We start from the raw sequence: 24292 nt of genomic DNA, 5'->3' as shown, positions 1-24292 counted from the left end.
TCAAGCCAAACTTTCCACCGTTGCAAGCAGGTCCAGCTCCCCGGTTGACAGGGAAGCACGGCAACTTGCACCATTGCTGATGTGGGCCTCATTTTGTTCATTTTCTACAGCAATTGCTGAAGGCTATGCCAAGATCAAACCAAAAGGTATCTCCCCTCCTGCCATGGTTTAATGTGTTTAGAATACCATCACAAGGACTAGAAAAAACTAATAAACTGCAAGTGCAGATGCAAACACTCTTTTTCTAACACTTTGCATTGCACATGTATTAGCATCTCAGCAAGCCAAATCCTTACAGACTAGGCCAATCACTCTCTTACTTGAAGGTGTTAGCTGCCATCACAGCGGTTGCTCTAGCCGACTCACCATGATCTATTTACTGCTGAGAAATGACAATGAAGTTTTTAATACTTTTACAAACTGAGGCACATTGCAGAGTTCTGTTATTAACAAAAAGCTAAGAGGCACAAGAGGCAAACTCACTACAGCGTAAGAGAACACACGAACTGGTTTTGGTTACTGACCAGGCGGCGAATATCCCTTTCACTCTCCCATTTGATCTTGGAAATGGCTTCCTGGTGGGACTGATGCTCACTCCGAAGATCCCCCGCCTTGATCTTATCAGCTTGGATCATATTGTTAAGCGCCTCATCTACCTGCTTTTTGGCAGACTTCAGTTCAGTAATTTCCTGCAGAAGCTTAAGGCGCTCAGAGTCGAACTGTTTTCTGGCCTCTTCACGAGCCTCAATAGTCAGCGCTGTCCTTACTTTATCACTGCTCCCATCCCGCAGCGCACACAGCGCTGACTTGAGGCGCTGGATTTCGCTATCTCGGACTTTCACCATCCGCGTCATCTCCTGCTCATGCTGTTTGATGAGGTTCTCCCTCACGGCCTGCAGCTCCTTCATTTTCTCCTCATGGAGTTTGGCTTTTAGCTCTGTGATCTGCACGGTCTGCTTGCGCTGCTCCACCTCACGGATACGCTTAGTTTCTTGAGTCTTTTCTCTTTCAAGTTTAGCAACCTACATTGAGATAAAATGAAAGTCACCTGCTACCAACATAATGTTATCAAAACAAGCCCACCCAGACACACAGCTGTATCAAATTGAGGAAGACCTTGCTGCAGAACCTAGATGATCCTCAACCCTCCTACAACAAAATATGGGCCAACTCCTGGGGCATTCACATAGATTTTACATTGTCTTTACTCAAGTCAAAACAACCCTCTCTTCTCCAGGTGTCTTGCCTCATGCAGTGACACTACATGTACTTTCAATATTTCCCTAGGAAATAAGACTCCATGTATATGTGTACATTTGTCTAATAACTTTTTAATCCATCAGTCAATGTCAGTCAAATTCACCAGAAAATTAGAGGGCTCAGAAATGGCCAAGTTCCTACAACTTTCATGACCAGGGGCAGTCAATCAGACAAGAGAGAAGTGCTTGTCTCTATATGATCCCAACTGAGGTAAGTGCAAGTCTGAAATTCCAGGAAACTTTTCATCTTTTACAGATGTTCTTACTCATACAAAGAGCTTTAACAGGCATTTGTAGTCACTTCTTAGACACATATCTACAGAAAAGCATGCTTCACTGGTTATTATGCTTATGGAATAGCTAGCTTTACTTAAAATATGTCCTTTGCTACTATTCATTAACAACAGTTTTTAAAAAGTTCTTTGTCCGTAGCTTTGAAATCAAAGTTATAGAGCGACCCACCAGTCCTCAGTACACTTACACTGATATATCTCTAGGTGCAACTTCATACCCCTGAGCAATTCCACAATAGAAACCTGAGTGAACCTACACCAAAGGAAAGCAACGGATAAGGAATGGTTTCAGTTCAAAGCAAACTTGGTAGATTTGTTGCAAACTTTGTAGGTTTTTACAGTGAAAAAAATGTGTTTTCAAAGATTGTAAGAACTTCTTTGTTAATTCCTTTTTAAGTAAAGACCACAAAGAATGAGGAAGAGTGAGCAAACCTTTCAGAAAGAAAAAACAGGGGAAAAACAGTCAATATGAATAAACATAGTAGTAGGTCATCTGAAAGCCCTCCGAGAGACACTGATGGTCTAGCCTGCAGGCCTAATTGATTAGTTGGAGAAGATTTAGTGAAGGTAGGAAGTGCTATCAGCTATATGCAGAGCTGACTGACTTTTTTTTTTCCTCCCATGCTACCCCCATCTTATTTCAGATATACCTTTCCCTAAATAAGCCATTAGAAGAGTTTGAAAGCGTACTTTTACTTTGGTTTCAATCATCAAAGTCATTCTGACAAGCAACAGACTTTAAAATTGAGAGGCATCTTCCTCAGAAGGCTCCATGGAAAACAAATCTGAAAGATTCTCCTAGAACTCCCTCCACAGGGCTCTAGGATGCACAAAAACTTTTCAAAGCAAAGTATTCAATACACATGTTTTTTAAAGGTGGTCTGCACTTGCAACTGCCACTGACTTCTCTGGAGGGCTTCAGAGGCTAGTGATGCAGTAACTATGTGTGATAATATATGCCATACGCAACAAGAAGCTTTTGCAGCCAGGGACTAAAAAGCAGTCTCTTTTATTCACATCTGTACTGTTCATGTGAGAAGTTAAAGTGCCTTTACTACATAGATCACTTCTGAAGAGAAAGCCACGCGTAACCTTAGGCCCCCAACCCCCAAGTCTTTAGGACAGGTTTTTGGTTTGCCTTCACTCCTTGTTCATCCTTGATTTTGAATACTTGTGACTAAAAATGAGCCTAATTCCCTCTTTCTTTCTTGTAACACATCTCTTCCTGTTTGTTAAAAAGGGTATTGAATGTACTGCAAAACAAGGTGCAATTATTGTAAGTGATCCATTCTGGCATGATGTAGAAAGATACATCTAAACTTTCAACACAGTAGTTTGGGTATCCACAATGACCCAGACAGGGCCCGAGTACAACCCCAGCTAAGCTTTGGGATGCCTGGTTTAATGGCTATTAGTTTCCAGGTTGCCTAGTTTATTAAAGTGAAATGCCGTCAGATGTTATGCTGACTTGTAAATGTACCATTCTGATGGGAAGAAAGGGAAAGTGAGTGAGGGCCTTGTGGGAAAAAGATTATTACATTTGAAGTAATGGAAAAGAGACCTGTTCAATAAAAGACCACAATGGTCCAGAGGCTTCTACCCTCTTTGGATTCATTGGTAGAGTGAACTTATGGCTAGCAGAGACAGGAAAAGTCCAAAGACCCTATTTGTTTGACCCCTTTGTGGGATGAACACTTTCTTAAAGCTCCTTCTGATGTAGTGGGTGACTGCCCAGTTTGGCATCCTATTTCTAACCTGATTTTACAGATGAAGTTGTACCAAGATGTCCAATCTGAACCCGGAGGAGGAAAGAGCTAAAATCTGAATTCCAGATTAAAGTAAAATTTGCAGTGATGTCTGCTCCTCTCAATCCAAACTACAGAACAATTCAGAAGTGTGATCTACTTCCCGAGACTGTAGTTTTTAACCCCCACTACTCCATGATGACAATTCCTTTAATACCCTGAGCGCTCAGTCTGATTTAGTCACAGGAATGGACAAGAGCACCTATGGGTGGGCATCCCGAGAGGTACTGAAGCGTGCAAGCAATTTCATTATTTTGTTCTGCTCATCTTCTCTCCAGTGTTTCTCAAGCACATTTAAATATATTTCAGATAAGCTAGTAACAAAAATCTGCACTGGCAACTTCCATATTGGAATTCCACAGCTGCAGTGATAACAAAAGCAGTAAGACTCAGAATATACTGGAAAGCATTACAGAAGCTCCCTGAGCCATCAGTTTTCTGGCAGCCAGTCTGTGGCTCCTTAAGAGAATAACTAAACCTTGCCTGTGTGCAACACGTGAATGCCAAAGCTTGCAGAGAAAACAAGAGAATCAAAAAACGTTTTTGCTTTCCAAGACTGTCATTGACTATCTGTGAAAGAAAAGGATGCAGAATGAGTTTGAAACAGTGATGATGTCCACTTTGTTGCCGCTTGCAAATCTTGTCTAATTTAAAAGGTTGCAAATAAATCTCACTGGCAGGTGAAGGGAGAATGCCCCCAGAGATTCTCAGAATATCAGATAACACTGAACTGGCTATTCTTGCTTTCATTTAGCTTCTCCTAAGTTATACAAACCAACTTCCACTATACTGGCTAACAGTTGTCTGAGATCACTAGTATAATTAACCTTGATATATTGGCATGAACATCTGTCCCTAAAAGAAAGAAATTATGAAAAAGACCTCTTAGAGGCTAAAAGATTTGTGGTTATTCAGGTTTGGAAACTAGAGACAAGTCATTCTGGGTTTATTTGCCCAGGATATATGCTTATCTGCAAAGGAATCAGAGCCAGGTTGATGGACTTCAATTATATTCCATTTGGAAAAACAATATATCACTAAGCATCATCCTTTGAAAATGTGGCTGCCAGCAGACTGCAGATGGGGGATGCCTGGCTGCAGTTAGCACTGCCTCCAGACCACTTCGTAAGAATTCACCAGGAGCTATTAAACAGGTATTTGTTATCTTCACTGCTCATAAAGAGCACACTGCTAAACCTGAAGACTGCCTTAATCTCACTCATGTTCAGGGAACTTTAGCACTTACCATGTAAGGGTTTATTGTACAAAAGCGGTACTCTGACTATAAAACACAGATGTATTGCGCTTGCTGCTAGAAGCATCTCTAAATGAAGAGGGAGCAAAACTGTGGAAAGCAAAAAGTACACTTCTTTGCAAAGCCACTTCAGCATCACCTGTGAGAAAATTGATGCTGCTTGCAAGGATTTTAATAGAATTCTGGCAGGGTATGTGCAGAGTAGGTGTAAAACAACAGCCAGTTTTTTATACTTGGATAACACCCAGCCCATTACCTTTTTACAGGTTACAAAAGCTGTCGTAGTGTGAAGAGGTATTATGTATTTTGCAAGGGCTGCCCTAGCATAGACAATGCAGGAAAAGAGAGTGAAAAATTCAGCAGAAGATGTAGGCAAGAGCTGAAGCTGCAGTGCACAGCCCTGAGGTTGTACCAAAGGCTTCTAAAGTACATGGGAGGCACCTCAAACCTTCACAGGTATGTCTATACTATAGGGCCATAGCTATACCCTGCATGCATAATACTCAGCTGCCTCTAGACTAACTTTACATATCTGAGACTGTAACTCTGGCAGACCATTGGTACCTGAACAAGCTTCAAACAATGCATCCATACCCTAGTGTAAACAATACAGTTCAGCTGTACTGCAGATGGATTACAAGGGTTCACATGGACTGTCATGCTATACACTTAAGCAATGTTGTTGGCGACAACACTTCACTCAACTTTGAAATGAGGGCATATCTTGCTGAAATACCGGCCATTCAAAAAACAGCAACACTATGCAGTTTCTAAACACTGAGTGGACAGGATGAAACCCACTAACTGGAATATCGCCAAAGATGTTACAAAAGACATATTGCTCCATTGAAGGGCCACAGGCTTCTTAAACTTGTAGCTCAGTAAAAAGGAGTCTTTTCCACCAAAGCAACAGGACATCCACAGTAAGAAAATGTTGTACGTGGGGAAAGAATCAGACCACTGTTCTAGGAAAGAGTTGTGTTGCATCTGTTGATTTCTGTGATACTATTTTTTCCATGTGTTTCTCTCCTTCAGCACAGACACTGTTATTTAAAACCAAACCCTGACTCACCTTAGATTTCTCCTGATGCAGTTCGATTTGAATGTCTGTTAGCTTGGTCCTGAGTTCCTCATTGGCAGCCTGTAGGGCAACAATCAGTGCCTCAGGCTTTTCGCCCTTGCTACGTCCTTTTTTTGACATGGTTTCTTATCAGCGAGAGTCCACGTGTTTAATTATTTCAAATACGGACTGCCATCTTTTTCTCTTCCTTTCAGTGCCAGTTAGTTCAGCACCTACTGCGTGACATTCCTTAAGGTCCTGGACTCAGCTGCTTTGGAAGCCCTGTGAGAAATAAGACATACTATTATTTGTCAGTGGACACTGCAGCATGACAGCTCACATGGTTACAGAACACAAGAGACAGCTCACTTCTCCAAACACTGCAATCTTTGTCTGAGAACCTACAAGGGAGATCCCAGCACAATCAGGCTTCTGTATGCAAGTCTGGCGTACTAGTGGAGATTCCGTATATGCCCTTCTCCTGTTCTCAGAAAGGGGCACCATGCAATGAAGGTAGGAGTTTGTTTACTGTAAGGATTAGTGCTGTTGAGAGTACAGGACTAGAAAGGACACGTCATTTAATCCACGCCTTGTAGTCTGAGGTAACCACAAAGCAGGCACTTTAGTCTAAGGATCTACCAACAGTATCTTCCTCCTACCCTTCCCAACCCTTGATGCCCCCAAGATCCTGTGCCAAACTCAAAGACTTTCCACAACACACCTACGATCTGCCACAGGAAGAGAGAGGAAGTTGCTGAAGTCCTCAACAGCATTCTCAGTCTCTATAGAAGCAGAGAACTAATGACATGCAAAAGCCTGTATCAGACTAGAAATTGTCCCCTTTGCAAAAAAAATAATCCACCAATGGTTTCCATCAGCTGAATTCTTGGTGGAAAATTCTGTTCTAAGCCAAAGTGATGCAGTAAGCTTAAACCCAAGCACATCAGCAAGATATGCAGATCAGGAAGCCAAGGGGGTTTTCTCTACCATTAAGAACATGAGTGTCCATCTGTCCCATAAACATTTTTTTTAATTTTTTTTTTCATTTGTCTTGGTTATTGGCATTGACTGACAGCCTCGGATAAAGAGGTATTCTGTCTACTTAATAAGCTCCCTAGAAATTTCTGTGTCCATATGTCTCAGCACTGAACTGGGATTGAGATTGTGCCATGTTCGTGTTCACACAGTCACTCTGACATTCCTACCACATCCACGAAACCTGTGGAAATGGCACACATCCTTTGAGACGATAGCAGAATCCTCAGTAAAGAATGTCATTGTAAACTGAAAAAAGCAGATTAATTTCTTGCCATGCTGATCCCGCTATCCTGAAAACGCTGTCCTATCTCACCCAGGGCTTCCTGTGCTGTTCCCAGTTACAATACCTCTGAAATCTTGGCATTGCATTGTATACATACAGCTACAAATGAGAGCAGGATCTGATCCATATTTCCCACAGTGCCTCATATTCAATACTGGTAACAAAGGATCTAATCATGCTAGTTACATGAAGACTTTTTACCAGGAGGGCTGCAACAGTACAACATCAGAGCTGAGCCTGCTGTAGGTGCAGATGACTGAGAAAGAAAATGGGCTCTGGAAAGCAGTTAATAAAAAATGGCTTGTTCTTGTCATGTATCATGTGACACAGGACATACAGATCTGATTTAGTGCTGGCTTGGAAAAAAAATCAGGCCAGATGGGCCAGAAATTGTCAAGAAAGCAGAAATCTTTGGCTGTCAACGCCAAATGAATACTAATACATGAAGACTTGTTGGGTTTGAGCAAAGGATGACACTTTCACCAGATTAATCCATGCAAAGGATGGCTTTTGAGAAAGAAAATAGTACATAAGCAAAGCAGTAAGGACAATAGATTAAAAAAAATCACAGGAGATTATGTCCTGCATAGGGGAAATGCTGCTTTGCTGTGTGATTTAAGATCCTTAACCACCCTGAAAGCAGAATGCACTTTCAGAGATTCTGCTGGCCCAGAGGCCTCTTCAGCAGAGAGCGTGAGAGGCTTTGAGCACACGTGGCAGCTCTCGCTGGCTGAGGCTGCCCTCACAACCAGCACTCTTCAATAACCACTGCAGCTGGCACACAGCACCAAGGACAGCCCTACAGTCATGGACACCGCATCACGTCATGCAAGGTCAGCCTCCCAGAGGCTAGCGGCAGTTCATGAAAGATTAATGTTTTCATTCAGGAATGAGATAGCTTGGACGTTTAGGCTTGAAAGAATAAACACAGATAATTACAGATACCATCACCCTGCAGATGGAACGCTGCGGTGCTACCCAAACAGCCACTGCATACGGAAAGCGCAAACTGGAACAGCAGCAAAAAAGCTCACATCAAATGTCAGCAGAGCATGCACACTTGAGTTAGGAAAAGAACACAGTAAATGGAAAATCCAAAATGAGGTGCAAAAACCACATTCTCAGTCTTCTACAAAAGGGTAATTTACTCCCTAACAGCTAATCAAACAAGCATTTACATTTTTTTCTCTGCAGATGTAAAACAAAGGTTTAGCATTTGTGTACAAAGCCATTCTAGAGGCAGTGATTATAGGCTGTAGTGCTGACATAATAGAAAATTCTACTAATGCACCAGGGCCATAGAGCCCAAATGTGACTTGGATGCTATTTACTGTGGAGTTCTTGTGATTACTTTTGCTGCCTCTTTCCAGACATGGAGTCAGCAGTCAGCCACAGCTCTAGTGTTGCCAGGCTTCTCCAGTTTTCCCTGAGAGAAATTTAGAAAGGTAATCAAGTAGGAATGGATTAGGGAAAAAATATCCATTGAAAAAAGAAAAAGGAACTGAGGCAAAATTTCTGTTACCTGCAAGATGGGCTCCAGGAAACATTCCTGACAGTGGAAAATGCTTTCACAGAAACCGAAAAGTGTTGCCAAGCCTAGGAAAGGCACAGAACCACAGAGGAAAAAGAAGTGAGAGGGGCCTAATTGGTCACGTCCATCTTTTAGGGCTATTCTTCTTTGATTATAAAAATAAAGTAACTACCTCCCAGAATGCCAGGGCGATGATGCTAGGCCTAGAATACATTAATAGAGCTGATGTTACAGCAGATGCAACATGTGTATGAAGACACACACACACACATAAATATGCATATACTCCATTGAGCAGAAAGAGCAGGCTGCTTCATTTTTATCTCCTCTTCCAGAATAACCCCCAGAAGATGTTACCCTGCAATTAATTGGAAGAAAACACTATTTGCAGAGCTCTACTCTGCCAGCAATGAATGTGGGGGCTATAGCCTCCAACATTGACCAAAACATATCTATAAAACTCAAAATGCTGTCAGTCACTTCATCTTAATTTTTGCTTCCTTGTCTGCATTTCCTTTCTAAAAAGCACTTTGCACTTCTCTGTTGAATTCCCTCACTTCTCCAGCTTTCACCTCTCCCAAGACCTTTTTGAAGATCAGTGTCCTACAGGTCTCTTCCTAGCATGGGGCCAAGGTCCCCTCACAGTAAGGGTGTAGCCCTGCTCTCATTTGAGCCCCTGGATATTCTGTCACTTACAAAGCCTACACATCAATATTATGCACACTGTGGGCAAACAGAGGACCACACAGTACCTCTAGGATTGCCTTATTGTCACTGGAGTCTCCATGCTTATCTAACAGCCATCCCTGCCTTTCTCTGCACACATACCAAAGGGGACCAGCTGATAAAGCCACACACACAGAGCTGGAAGCCTCAAGGATAGAAAACAAAGATTCGTTACAGGAAGTATGGGTCACATCCAAAAAAGACAAGGGTATTTAGGAAAGAAAGTGGGTATATTTGCTATTTTAAAAATGTAGGGACAGTTGAACAACAACAAAATGCCCTGTGACTTCTCCCCACTGGAATAATATCCTGAAGTTGTGAATGTTGGTCAAGTTTTTAAAATCAGAAGCTGGGGGATAAACCCACAAGTATGAAGCGGAGAGCATTCCATAAACCTACCATTACAGTGCACCACGTTCTGAATTAAAAATAGACTTATTGCTGCATAAACTGTAACAAGTATCCTTCTTATTTGTAATTCAAGAACCTTATGGCCAAACATGAGGGTTTAGATAGTCCTTGCCTTTGTTCTCACTGCTCTCTGCTCTCCCCCTCCTCAGCTCTCTCTGGATCCCCGTGCCCATCCCACTCCCTTCTTTTCCAAACCTTTTAGAGTCTTCCAGGCAATCCCTAAGACCACTGAGTGTGGGACCCCAGGACTGACAACAATCAGAGCACTGCTGAGCTGCTGATCATGAGCTGAGCAGACAAGGCTTCAAGGAAAGTAGGAAAGGGCAAACAGACACAGCAGAACATTTTCTACTCCTGTGAAAGGAAAAGTGGGATATAAAGCATGAAATATTCTCATTCTCCTGTGACAAAACACCAGCAACTCAATGGGGTAGAAACTGAAGGTGTTTTTTGCTTATGAGTCCCCTTCCTTCCTTACTGCAAGCCTACATGGTTCATTGCTTCCACTAGCGTTGTCAGGTTTAATATTATCCTGCAGGCTCTTCCAGCGAAGTCCAGCTCTCATAGACATGCTGCTAACAGTAAATAAATAACAACTTTGGGAGTTCTGTTATTTTGCATGCAGTTTGCCCTTTGGTACAACAGGTGTTGAGTCAAAACATGAAGGTTTGCTCTGGAAAGTAAAAGGCATTATTTAGTAACTAAAGCCTGCATGATAATCTTTTGACATGCACAACAGTGAGAACCAGGAAGCACCAGAACCACATAAAAGTGAATGACAAGCGCAGGTACACACTCTGTCTACCTGGCTTGTAAAGAATGAATGTGATAGAGCTGGGAATAATGTCACCAGGAGTTCAGTGTTGTGTGCAACTTTCCTGGTGAATGAAAAGAAAATCTGTACGGCATAAGGATGAAGCAGATGTCAAGGATGGCAGAATGATTGATGAAACGTACAACTGCTCTTCAGCAGTCAGTGTAAACAGCGCATCCTAAAGGGCCACAATCTTAATCCTGCTGAAATCACTGCAGACTGCTATCTGCCTTTTCTGAACCGTCTCTGAGAATCAGACACAGAAAATCTTTAAATTTGCTCAAATTAAATGGAGCTTGGAAACAGGAATAAGCCCAGGAGCAGTGCTGTCCTCCTCAATCTTCTTAAATTGAAACCAGATGCAGATAACTCCCTGAGTCTTGATGCAACAGCAGGGAGGCCCTAAACACCTCTGGAGCTCCTGCACACCTTGGAAGATAGCAGGTAGCAAGTCCTTCAGTTAGAGCACACCCACCACCCCATATCAGTTTACCTAATGGAGGAGAATTTGAGCTGGGTTACCAGAGCTGAATGAAGCACTTCAGGTACTAATGGCAATTAATTACAAGAAGTCCCAGCTCACGGGACTGGCTACAGTTCTGTTCAGGAATTATCTAGTAATGGGAATGACTTCACAAGAAGTGTAACAGCCACAGGTCACATTATCACTTCCCCACCTTAGCTTCCATTGAAAGGAAACTTGTACAGTTTGGAAGAGAACCACAGCATATTCCTACTGTGTCTCTTGATCTGGACATCAGGCTGGAGAACCAGACTTCACAGCAAGCTATGGGGCACATTTGCTCTGCAGTCTGAATGTGATTTTCAGAGCCCAATACCAGAGCTTTAAGCTTTTTTCCCAATTTTTGCTTTAATAAAACTATTTGGCAGCTGTCTCAAAATGTCTCTGATAATGCCAAGATGATTTGCACTGGTGTAGCTACAGAATAATTGCCCCGAAGTCATGGGAGAGATGCCAGTTATACCGTAGAAATTAGAGGAAAAAAAAATTACCTCCTGTTTCAAAACCTTGTAGTCTATTTGGCAATGCAACTATTTAGAGATTGCAAGAAGCATCTGTCAGATGTATGTAAGCAAAAAGACCAGCAGAATTATTTACGATGAATGACTACCAAGTACAATAGCAGCTGGAGCGTCTCCTATCACCTTTGCCCTCTACCAACACATGTCAGTATAATCTGTAGGAATTACTGTTGGAGCCCTTGGAGCCATGAAAACCTCTGGTTAAGCAAAACAGAGCTTCAAAAAAAATGTTAAAAATCCTATGTGCAGATTTCCATCCAAGATGGCAGGATTAAACCCATTCCAAAAGCATAATAAATTCAGTCTGGAGCTCATAAGGAAAGATTCCATTTTGCCCCTCTCCCCAGAAAATCCATCCAGTAAATTCTGAAGTAATAGCTGCACACATTTCTTTTGAGATGCATCTTGAATGAAAATCTAAATTAATTCACTGAAGAATTTGCCACACTTTTTGTGAGAAGTAGTAACACATTGCTATAGGCTATGTAGTATTTATCAGCAAGAGATCATGGCTACACTTGAACTTAATTAGAACTGCTAGTATATGAAAAGGCACATTTGAATCTCAAGGTTTGTTTGTTGGTTGTTTTGGGTTGTTTTTTTTTAAGATCAATTCAAGCTTAGCTGCATGTTATAAGCAGGTAGAAGTAGTTTATTTATATTCACACTCCCAGAGGTTTGCAGCAAATATTAGTCTCATAGTATGACAAGCATTGAGTGTGTGGATAATGGTCTGCTGCTTCCTGTGGCAGAACAAGCCATAAAAACCATAAATGTCTTGAGGAAAACACTCTGTAGTCTTTAAGACTGAATGTAAAAAACCAAGTACAACTGGATGAGCAATCTCACTAGAAGCTTCTTCCTACCTAGCCTCTTTAATCTTCTGTTTTCCTTCCTTCCTACAAATTTCACCCATTGCTATTACTTTTCTTTCGGCTTCCATGCTTTCCTTTTTTTTCCTTTATTTGCTGTTTGCTTTAGTTCTTTCTTTTCCACGGCATTCTAGGTTACTTTCCTGTTAATACTTGCATTTGGTAATATGCTAGCAAAAGTATAGAGGAAAACTACACCTACACATGCTCCCAGATAACACTATTATCCTTTATCTGAAGTGGCAAAGGAATCTGCTCTGAAGATTGCTCCCAGTGATAATCTATGGCTAGTCCATTTTTCTCCCTTTCTCCTCTAATCATTGGTTGCTTTGTTTTCTCCAAGCCAATTAACAGTTTATTTACAAAAACAGGCTTTGCACATTATAGAAGTGGAGAGATAACTTTCTCTGTCTTTACAAGAGACACATAGGGATAGAAACACCTGGGAAAGAAGAAACGAGCACTTCGCCACCACAATTTCTACCCTATTGAATCAGTGTTCTGTGCCCTCAGTTAGGTGGAGATATCAAAGCATTAGAAAGTCCTCTGCCTCTGCTTCAGGGATGCTTGGGATCAGTTAATCATTTTCATCAGTAGTTTTCAGGCTTTTATTCTCTGCTAAATTGCCCCTGCACAGTTTTGTCCAGAGCAAAAAAACAGTAAAGGATGTCTAGCACCCTGGCTATGAAGTATATGGGTCTCTATATGGAGACACAAAGTCTCCACACGTTACACCTAAATCCCAGAAGCAAAGACAGTCCAATCCCTCTCCTATCACTCATTTCCCTATTGATTACACCCTAAAACCTAATTTCAGGCTGAAGGTGAAAAAAGCAGGGGAATGCAGCTGGCTTTGAACACTTTTTTTTTTCTCCCTCTTGCAGCATGTGTCCTGCTGCTGAGGCCTCGGGAATGAGTGCTCCATTTCAAGTTTCTTTTTAAGCCAGGCATCCCTTTCCCAGGAAAACCCAGTTAACCACCCTCTGGGTGAGCAATTCCTTAACACAAGACACAGATGTGCCCTGTCAGCACATGGGTAGTCAGTCAGAATTTTTGGCAGATGAAGAGGTGGCTCTGGGATGGCTGCTGAGAGCTGAACCCTGCCGGGTTCGGCCAAGAGAACCCAAATCCGCCTCAGTCAAGCAGCCATGCTCACAGCCACAGTCAGACCCCAGACTTGCCTCTGCTACTGCAAGTCTCAGCAGGACCTGAATACACTGCAGGCTGCTTCCCCCAAGCTCACACTGAAAGGCTAGCATGATCTTGGGCTAAATGGCTGTCAGCCTCTGAGGTGGTGAGGCCAACCAGGACGGATTAGTAGCAGCAGGATTCATCTGGTAACATAGGTTTCCCACCTGGGCTTGTCCCCTGAAGCTGCCCTTGCAGTCAGTTCAGAGACATGCTTGCTTGTTCACATCAGGATAAGGTAAGTCATACCCCTCCTCTAAAAGGAACCAGGAGAAAACAATCCCACTAAAGATACCTTAAAGTTTGGGGCGGGGTGGAGTGTAGCAGCCTGTATGAAAGCCTTTCCACTGTATTTTTCAAGGCTAGAAGTTCATGCAAACTGCACTCAGACACGTTTCGCTGGATACCCTTACTAGCGTAACCACCAGACAGGCTCAGCCCCAAACAGGGGCACTGAATATCCAAGGCAGTCCAGAGGTGAATCTGGGGGAAATGCTCCATGTTTGTACTGTAGTTTCTAGAGTCATGTGGAAGATACTTTCTAAAAATGTATCAGTAGGAAGCCCTATTGCTGCCTTCCCCTGTAAATATGTAAAAATCACTATTATCATACTGAATGTTAATTTGACAAGTTGGGGTCAGGCTATTGCAAAACTCTCTTTAGGGAAGGCCTTTGTCATGAGAGTTGAAGGCTCAAAATTGGCTCCTTTCTCTGTTTTGGTTTGCAATGAACGAGACAAGTGGCAGAAAATGTCTTCCCAGTCTCACTGGAATAACAGCACAAGTGAAACAATACACTCTTTGTGGGGAAGTTCAGCCAAGTATGAAGAGGCACAAGCGCATACCAATCAAATAGCCATAGGCATATATGCTCCAGTTTGCACATGTGACAGGTGAGCCCGTATTTATTGCGGGCTTGTCAGGAAAATAGCTGAAGCCATCGTTCTCTTACAGCGTTGCAACAGTTCCCTGCTTGATTCTACCCATTTGTAGTAAGAATCTCAGCCATTTTATCGTGTTTCACTGTAATAAAGTGCATTAGAGGGAACTATCCAGACCATTTTTGTTTTCTGAACCATGGGTTTGCTTTTTCCATGAATTAGGTACAAGATCCACTTGAAATGGGATGCCCAAATTGTGCGTGCAAAATGAACTTCATGTAGGGGACAAACATACTACACATGGTGGACGTAACTTGGCTGTGGGTGCAAAGAGGGTCACGATCACACACTTAGAAAATAATATGCATGATGTAAATTTTGCTCCTGCCCCAGCAGACACACTATGTTATACACCTTTTATGTGTGGCTAGACATACAGACCTATGTTCAAGTGCATACATCTAATGACATAACTTCAGATTATGCCTTTTCCACACAGTAGTTACTTGGTAGTTTTTCTTTGGCTATAACTTTCAAAACATTGCCAACAGTGCAAACCTACATCAGCTCAAAGAAGCCTTTAAAACAGTAGTCCCAAGCTCCTTCTAGCCCCAGGGAAATAACCCCAGGCACGTTATCATCTGTGGGACTAGGACGTACTTTACTCTCTCTGCTGATCTCAGGTTCTGTCACATCCAGAGGCAACACAGGAGGGTTTCACTGGCAACTTGTGACTCAGAAGAATAGGACCAGCCTAACAAGCCGTTAAAAAAAATAAAATTATGTTGCGCTTTCATCACTCTTGCCTACAGCTGTTCTGAAAAACAATAGAAACAATCTGCAAAACATGATCTCAGAGAAGCCGAAAATCAGAACAATGGAAGAATATAACCAATCACATTTTCAACCTATCAGCACAAAGCTAATTTCCCACTTGTACAGAATGAAACAAAAGAAATGAGATTATAACAAATAAATACTTCTGGGACTTAGAGTTTCCTTCTCATCTCAGTTGAAAAAGACCTGCTGCTATATTTTGAGAATTCCTTGGGATTCCAAGAAAAACCTTTTTTCTTACAGGGAACCAGTTTCAAATAAAAAGTGAAGAGACACCAGGCCCAGCAATCTCTCTGCCCCAGCCACTTCTACACCCTCAGGTGCTTCTCCTCCTCCTCCGTGCCCCAGTGGAGCTGGTTTAGGATGGGGGGAGACATGAAGATAGTTAACTGCTAATCACGTACACCCAGGCATCCAGCCATGAGAACACGGGCTCTGGCATTCAGCGTTTCCAAAACAAGAAAGCTCACACTCAGGAGCCTTCCCACGTGGCCAAAGGAAGGAAGCTACCCTCAAGCCCACACAGACACACCTCTGCACGTCTAGGCCCCTTTGTTTTCTGTCTCTCTCTCAGCTGCTTCCTCTCGGCCATTCACCTCACTATCTTCTTTAATGAGCTCTCCAAAATACTGGGCCTGGAGAGCCTTGCAGTGCCTGATGACCTCTGCAGTTTCTCATGCTGACAGAGCCATACCTTCTGCCATGGAAGCCCAGCTTTCTGCTAAGCATGAGAGACACAGCCAGCCATGGCCGTGCCATAGGCCACAAACAGTGCAGGGCTGCTGCATGCAGTCACAAGAGACTATGGCAATACTTTGAGCACGGGAGTCAGATTCCAAAAATTACTTATTTCCAGGCATCCTTCCTGTATCAGAAATAGATGGTTCTCAAAATAACATGTGATTTTGTCGAAAACTTTTGTCACCTCTTAAGGTAAGCATGCTGGAACATGAATGTTCACAGGCAGCTGCCTTACTGTGGCACAGCAGGTTACACACCACCAGCTGAGCTGAGGCAAGTTGGTTTCTTGCATCTGTGTGCACTTCGTAGGTCATCTCCACACAGCACAGCCAGAGGAGAAATAAGGCTTCAGCATACTTGGAAAAATGCAGAAAACTGGAATTGATCTGGGTGATATGGGAACAACAGTTGAAGACTGAAGCGTGTTCCTCAGGCCCACTTTAGCGCTCGAAGCCATGTCTTCATTTTGGTCACTCTGAAGTTTCTGTTTAGATCTAGGGCTGTAGCAGTGAGCTCCCCTGAAACCCAGCTGGAATTCTTACTCGGAGGTCAAAGAGCACAGGTTTTTATGCCCATATTTAGCAAGCAGGTACAAATGCAAGCCTGAACAGTAATTTTTAGAAAAGCAGTAACATGGCAGTTTCCACAGAATTTAGAGAATCAATCAAAATCCCTTTAAAACACATCCTAAAGCTTAACGCCTCCTTACAGCAAAGCAAAATGTCTTATAAGCTAAATTTGACTCACTCCTGAATAAGTGTTGGGCTGTTTGGCCTCCACACACAAAATCCTTAAGCCTCAACACAGGAATAACCTTGACTATGAATGAACAAAAACGCATGCTGCACCTCCTGAGGAACAAGGAAACCTACGTTCATTTAAAGTGGTAGAGATCACAGTGCAGGCATCCAGCAAAGGCAAAACTAAAACCAAACACGTGCTTATAACAGCTTTTTGCAAGGGCAGAGAAATCAGCACATCCCAATGACTCTTTCATCATCTGGCCTTCAAACACACAATAGAAATGGAGCCAAAAATAGACTAAGGATGCCTTCTCCTGCATATTTTGTGCCCAAATATTCAGTGGAATTTGGGTTATAACTCTTTTAGACTTCATGAATCCAGCTGTAATATTTTCCTTTAAACAAATGAAATCATCATCGGTTGAAATTTTTTTTTTTCTCATTAGTGGTGGGAAAATAGAAAACATTTGAATTCCCATCCATCAGAGCACTGCTTGCTCTGACAGGCAGCAATAAAGTATAACCCACTGTTCAGTATATATTTTGTTTTCCCCTCTGTGCGTGATCTACAGAGAACAGAAGTCTCCCAAAGCTACCATCTGTGGGAATGCATGACCAGATTTATAAAGGTAATAGTGTGCCAAAACGTTCACAAGGGGTTCTCAGCAGTGCCTGGGCTCTAACTCCCATGTGAAGTGGGGACACTTACCTCATGTTTTTCAAAAATAGCACCAGTCCTGTCTTCACTTTTAATGGTCTAAGTAGCTTTAAAATAAATACCATAAAATAAAAAAAACCCCAGGTCCTGCATCCCTGGGTTACACTTTAACATCTCAAGTTTCAGAACTAGAAACCTCCAGTTCAGGTCCTAGCAATAACTACGACAGCAGCAACAGATTACTACCACATCCCCTTTTTTGGCAACTTCTTTTTTTCCAGTCCACATCTGAGAGGACTTTTAAGCAGATGATGTCTCAGTAAGAGGCCAGATGCTCAAGTAACAAAAATGCATTGCTTTTGACGATCTAGTCCCATCTATCCTGCCAGATTCTGCACCAGGGACGGAATAACACCTGACACAAGTACAAACTGGGAGAGGAGTGGCTGGAGAGCAGCCCTGCAGAAAGGGATCTGGGGGTGCTGGTTGGCAGCAGGCTCAATAAGAGCCAGCAGCGTGCCCTGGCAGCCAAGAGGGCAAACCGCATCCTGAGGGGCATCAAACACAGCATGGCCAGCCAGTCAAGAGAGGGGATTGTCCCGCTGTATTCAGTGTTGGTGTGGCCTCACCTTGAGTACTGTGTGCAGTTCTGGGCCCCACCGTTTGAGAAGGATGTGAAGGTCCTTGAATGTGTCCAGAGGAGGGCAACAAAGCTGGTGACAGGGCTGGAAGGCATGTCCTCTGAGGAGTGGCTGAGGACCCTCGGTTTGTCTAGTTTGCATAGGAGGAGGCTGAGGAGCAACCTCATTGCTCTCTGCAGCTTCCTGAGGAGGAGACGTGGAGAGGGAGGTGCTGATCTCTTCTCCCTGGGATCCAGGGACAGGATGCCTGGGAACAGCTCAAAGCTGTGCCAGGGGAGGTTCAGACTTGACATTAGGAAGCGTTTCTTTACCAAGAGGGTGGTCAAACACTGGAACAGGCTTCCTAGAGAGGTGGTCGATGCCCCTTGCCTGTCAGTGTTTAAGAGGCTTTTGGACAATGCCCTTAACAACATGCTTTAACTTTTGGTCATCCCTGAAGTGTTCAGGCAGTTGGACTAGATGATTGTTGTAGGTTCCTTCCAACTGAACTATTCTATTCTATTTACAATTCCAGAAAGCCTCTAAGGTTATTGAGCTTCCAAATAAACTGTGCTTTCTAGCTGCAGAATAAGGCAAGTACTGGCCACTAAATCTAAGGCACAGGCAATGCAAGATGTTAATCACAAGGATTTATTTTTAGGGTGTAGTATCCTACAATCTGCCACAGGGCGAGAAATGAGTGCCTATGCCTCTAGGAGGATAAGATCCTAGTTTACAAATAATGCAAGGAATGGCAATATCACACTGTAATAGAACCACTGGGGTTTTAACATCTGGTTGTTAAACGTATAAAATAAAATTCTGGACATCACACAAACATCATCAACATCCCTGTATTCACTTCCATTTTATAGCATTATTATTCCCATTTGTGGCTGCTAGCAGAGAGAATGTTTGGAGATCTGGTTTGCAATGTTGGAAAAGATCTGGTTTATCTGTTTGGAGATGGACAGAGTGCTGAAAAATGAAGACTGCAAAGAAGGGGTAGTGCATACTGCAGCGACAGTGGTGAAGCTTTGCAGGAACAACAAACAGTGCTCTCTAGATTCCAGGCAAACTTTCCTGCATTATTGTCAGGCTGCACATTAATTTTCATTTTCTACTTACTTCAAGTACAAAACAAACAGAATCATAATCTCCTGTGCTCAAATAGAAGTAAAGAGACCTCCAAATATAAAAGTCTGTTTACAACAAAAACTTGCATGCATCAGTAGGAGGAATGGAAGGAAAGGAACTTCAGTTCCCTGTGTTTTAACCCAAGAGGGAATTTTGAGGCTGTTTCAGTGAACCTGACCAAACCCTCATTTGAAGGCACAGCATTTCTTGTGGCCCTTTACTCATCCCTGCTCATCTCTAAAGTGCTACAGTGACAGCATCAGGACATTATGACAGCCGCTTAATACTAAGGCTGATAGAGAAAGGTCACTTGCAAACTGTAGACCACATTCCCTGGCATGCTTCAGCTGTGGAGTGCTGTTTGTATAGCCAAGAGCAACCACAGACTTTGTTTAGCCAGAAAATCAAATGCAAGTTTACCATCAATATCACAAAGCGAAGCAGGCAAAATACAGTTACAAATCTTTTTTTTAATGTATGGAGATGGATATGACCTACGGAATTCAAACCTGCATTCAGAACAAAAGGTCCTGTTTCAGCAATAATATTTCAGTTCAAATCCAGAGCAGTGATCTCACACACTAACGAATCCTCAGAATTAAGGCTTCCTCAGTTAGTTATTACATAGCATAGGGATAAGACAAAGGAAAAATTAAGATGTATCTCTGCTCCAATGATCTTACAATTTGTTCAAAAATTCTATTGCAATTACTGTGAACAAAGTACTTTCCAAAAGACAGAAAAACCTACCCCTTTTCTAACCCCAGATGTTGCTGTCCACTTTGACTGTACAGCATGCATCTGTACAACAGTCATCACAGTCACTTAGTCTGTCATTAATGTATCTCCCAGCAGGCCTCATTACAGAATAATATGCATATAGCTGTACATTTATAGCAAGAAGAAAGACTCCGCTAATTATGCAACAGCTGCATAGTATCAGGACCACCAAATACAAGAGGTATCTGAAACAGCAAAACTCAGAAACACACTTGTGTGAAATAACTTTACAGAGAACCTTTCAACCAGTTGAAAAACTGTTGGACTGAGCTCTCCATTTTCCTTCCCTGTAATAAGAAGTTCCAATTGAACAGTTACCCCCTTGTCTACCAAACTGGAGTTGAAATATGAAAAAGTGCCTTCAGCTGAAAACTGCTTTACCAGTACATCTGTACAGTGCTAAAGTAAAAAGGAACTTTGCCATTGACTGCAACAGGAGCAGAAAGTAGAAGACCACTATGTCTTCCAGGGTAAGTCAATTCATAAGATGTACATACAGCTGAGCCAGGGGACTTAGAATCCTGTTTCATTATTTTTTCCTATCTACTCTTAGAATCTTAATCAGCCATACTGCCTTTCATCTTGATGAATGAATAAATTAATGTACTGATGTTTCTTCTTGCTCTTTGAACAATGCCACGCACACACTAGAATGCTGTAGTGATGGGTGGGTAGTGAAAGGCTGAGAATTCATAGCTCTGGTTTGACTAAGAACACTTCAGCAGTGTTAGCCAGCGTTCAGATTATTCATAATAACACATCCTAATTTCCTCTCCCAAGAGAGATCCAGAGAAGCATCATTTAGCCCAGTTAAAATTTAAATATTAAATTAGGTTTAAAGTAAAACATAATTGAACTGTCCCCTTTGCTGTATAGGTATCGTCTGCTCTAGATGTATAGTGAAGATGGGCACAAGTACCCAACTCTCATCTTTGCTGGGTAACCTCTCCAGTGAATACTTGGGCTCTTTTCAGTATCACTCCAACTTTCTTTACCACAGACTTGAATGCTAGAAGACACATATTGTAATCATAGATGTGTCTGGCATACTAGATTGGGATTCAAACGAAAATAACTTGGAACAAAGTAGACAAAACTCTGTGCAGGCAAGCTGGAGAGAAGAATAGAAAATATTCACTAACAGGTGTTGCATTCTTTAAGGGAGATGAGTATATTTATACCACAATTCAAAGCGGTGATTTATCAGTCCCAGCCACAGGAGTCCTAGAACACCTTGGGTTATTGTTAAAATCAAGAACAGACTCAGCAGTCTCCTCCCAAAATAGAAATTTCTTTTTCCAGATAGAAAAAAGGTATCTGAGCTAAAAGATCTATGAAGTATCTTTGGATTCAAAGCAAAAGAAGTGAAACAAATGCTGCCCTTAGGAAGTTAAGTGTAGCTTTGGCTGAATAGCTAGTGTAGGCTATCTGGTGCACAGTGGCTGAACTTTGCTTTTGAGAAATCCTATGTTTCTGTTTGTGTGATACAAGTTTATCAATTATAACCAATTATGATTATAATTTAGATTTAAAAGAAATATTTGTTTTAAATAAAAGCATATACCTACACATAAAATATATAGTGAAGTATTTTCAATAATTGTATCACCCCAGGTTTCTGTTTTATGAGGCACATCAAGCTGCTTTAGGCACATTGTACAGATTTCTGGAGTTAAACACGGTATGTGCAACACTGTTTGCTTTATCAAGAAGCAGCAGGTCAAAACATTGCAGAATAGAATAAATTCTGCTCAGGCATAGTTCCATGTGGTGGAATTTCAAAAACTTAACATGTTTTCTGCCTTTCCAATGCAGGAGGTAAACCAGGCCAATTATTTTACCACTTCTGTAATAAAATAAATTGTTGGGGTTTTTTGTGAAGTGTTAGCCATATTGCCAACTATCATATTTGCTCCCAGTTACTAAAAGGATAAAATAAAGTGTATGCATAATTGTGAGGAATTGTTATTCATGGACTTAGAGCCCCACACAGGGATGTGCCCCATGTCATTTTATCATATCCCACAATGCTAAGATGCAACCGCAGTAATAAGGTGGGAAAGGTATATAGCTTTAAACTGAAAGAGGGTTGGTTTAGATTGGACATAAGGAAGAAATTTTTTTTGCGATGAGCGTGGCGAGACTCTGGAACAGGTTGCCCAGAGAAGTTGTGGATGGCCCATCATTGGAAGGTCAGGTGGGATGGAGCTTTAATTAGACCAGGTTGCTTAAAGGTGTCCCTGCCCATGGCAGGGAGGTTGGAACTAGATGATCTTAAAGGTCCTCTTCAACCCAAACCATTCTATGATTCCATGACCTAAAGACAGTGGCTTTTTTCTGGCTAGATGTTAAAAGATTCCCTGAAGTTTTCACATGTCCTAGAACATTCTTCCGTAGCACTGCATTTTTTACCGGTAGTCTGAATTTGCAGACTTCTAATTTGGGCAATAGTTTGGCACTTCCCATATATATCCCTAACAAATTTTTCTGGCATAGCAAAGGTCTGTGTAAAGATTTGAAGTTCTTTTTAGTGATCAAAATCTTCACTAATGAATATAAAACTACACTTCATGGAGGAAATTTTCATTATTAGCCATCTAGGAGATTTATTGGACATCTCATATGTACTGTTTATACACTTGTAAAATAGATAGATGGCCTCCATTTGCGAGTAAACATTCTCTTCAGGCATCCATTTTTAAAAACCCAAAGGAAAATATATTGCCCTTTTGGCAGGCTGTGTCCTCCAGGAGGTCTAAGTGCATATGATGTTTTTAAAAACACATCTACCTGTATAGAAATCAAAAATAAGTAGCTTCAGCAGCCACTGACTGTGCTTCCTGGACACCTCGCAATGGTTAATGTATCTCAAACATGAGCATAACACAAATGACGTGATGGCAAATGCCCTTCTCCCAGTACTTCTCAGAGGCCCATGTGTCCATGGGAGGTAGAAATATATTCCCGATTGACAAGAAAGTGCACCCAGCTACCATGAGGGCAAAAGAGGATTAGACATTTGTGTACCTTTGTACATGTCAAAAAATTGAGCAGATAGGAGGTATTCTTAATGACTTTTGGAAGCAATAGTTTAGATATGGGCAATGGCATAGGTACAATAAACAAAGAGACAAGTCATGTCATGCTAAGCATAGATTAGGCTAGAATTAGGAACACAAAATGTTGACCAAGAGACAAGCAGGTATTTATGCATTCAAAAGCCACATGGAAGTCCACTGTCATAAGAACGTTTACTAACATGCAGCAGAAAAAGTATCATATTTTGTGATTTCACTAAAAGTAATGAGAAACATTAGGCTTGTATTTGTTTCCAAATCTAACAGCGCTATGCTTTATTTTCTTGGTCAACATTATTTACTTCTTTGTCCCTCCCAAAGACCCCAACGTCATCAATAAAGAAAATACAATTATCTGCATAACACATCAAGATCTTCACAGAGCCCTGTAAGTTCATAATATAACCCTATTAACCAGAGGGCTGCATCTGTCTCTAAAACTGTACTGACCCTATTGAGTCTGAAGGCATGAAATTCTAGACCAGATCATGTTTAATACTGTAAGACAAATCCGCTCTGTGCAATTTCTAAATATCTTCCCTTCTCAGCATTAAAAAAATTAGAAAGTCCTGCAGGATGGGGGGAGGGAAGAAAAAGGGTCAAATCTAAGTAGATTTCAATACAGTCTCAAAATCTAGAGCTGGTTTGAAAAAAAATCATAATTTACGTAGTGTGGAAAATCCTGAAAATTAAGAATGTCCCTGCCTAACAGAAAAGAAACGGAAACTTTGATATTTCACTTTTGGAAATATTGAAACTGTCTTACTAAATTGCCCTGCTATTGTGAAATAAATGCATCATTGTTGAGAATGTGATATATACTATGTCACACTTAAACAGCTGTGACAAAACCAAGCAACTCCATCAAACTAAGCACTAATTAAATGTTGTTGAAAACTGTAGCAAAAGGGTTGCTTCAGTTCACAACACCTGTGAGTTTTGTGACGATTTATTTACCAGATCTGACATCAGCTAGTTGTTTGGCAGAACAGCTTTTACAGCATAAAGAAAAAAAATCTTAACAGATAGCAGCCACTCCTCCCCTACTTCCATTCTCAAGCTGATCAACAGAAAGACTTGCTTCCTTCACGGATAAGGAAAGCAGACTGAAGAAGTGGCAAACCCTTGTCAGGTTGGATTCTAATGTGCAGTATCACCAAACATACATTTCATAACCAAATCCTCATTGCATGCTAACTCTGGAAAGAACTCTGCCTCCATAAGTTATTGTCAGGCCAG

At 41.7% G+C, this 24292-nt stretch overlaps 1 protein-coding gene across 2 annotated transcripts in view; it reads right to left on the bottom strand.

Moving 5' to 3' along the window:
- Positions 1 to 5813, bottom strand: part of JAKMIP2 (janus kinase and microtubule interacting protein 2) — a 30112-nt gene extending 24299 nt beyond the window's left edge. For both annotated transcript variants that reach the window (XM_059825639.1, XM_059825640.1), the window contains exons 1-2: positions 5685 to 5813; positions 525 to 1022 (exon numbers count right to left, since the gene is read on the bottom strand). In XM_059825639.1, the coding sequence (XP_059681622.1) occupies positions 525 to 1022; positions 5685 to 5813 (627 nt within the window). The remainder of the gene's footprint in view (positions 1 to 524; positions 1023 to 5684) is intronic.
- Positions 5814 to 24292: the final 18479 nt, after the last annotated feature.

Source organism: Gavia stellata, chromosome 16 (assembly GCF_030936135.1).
Source record: "Gavia stellata isolate bGavSte3 chromosome 16, bGavSte3.hap2, whole genome shotgun sequence".
NCBI lineage: Eukaryota > Metazoa > Chordata > Aves > Gaviiformes > Gaviidae > Gavia > Gavia stellata.
The sequence above is the reverse complement of the archived record's forward strand: the minus strand, read 5'-3'. Positions and strand labels throughout refer to the sequence as shown.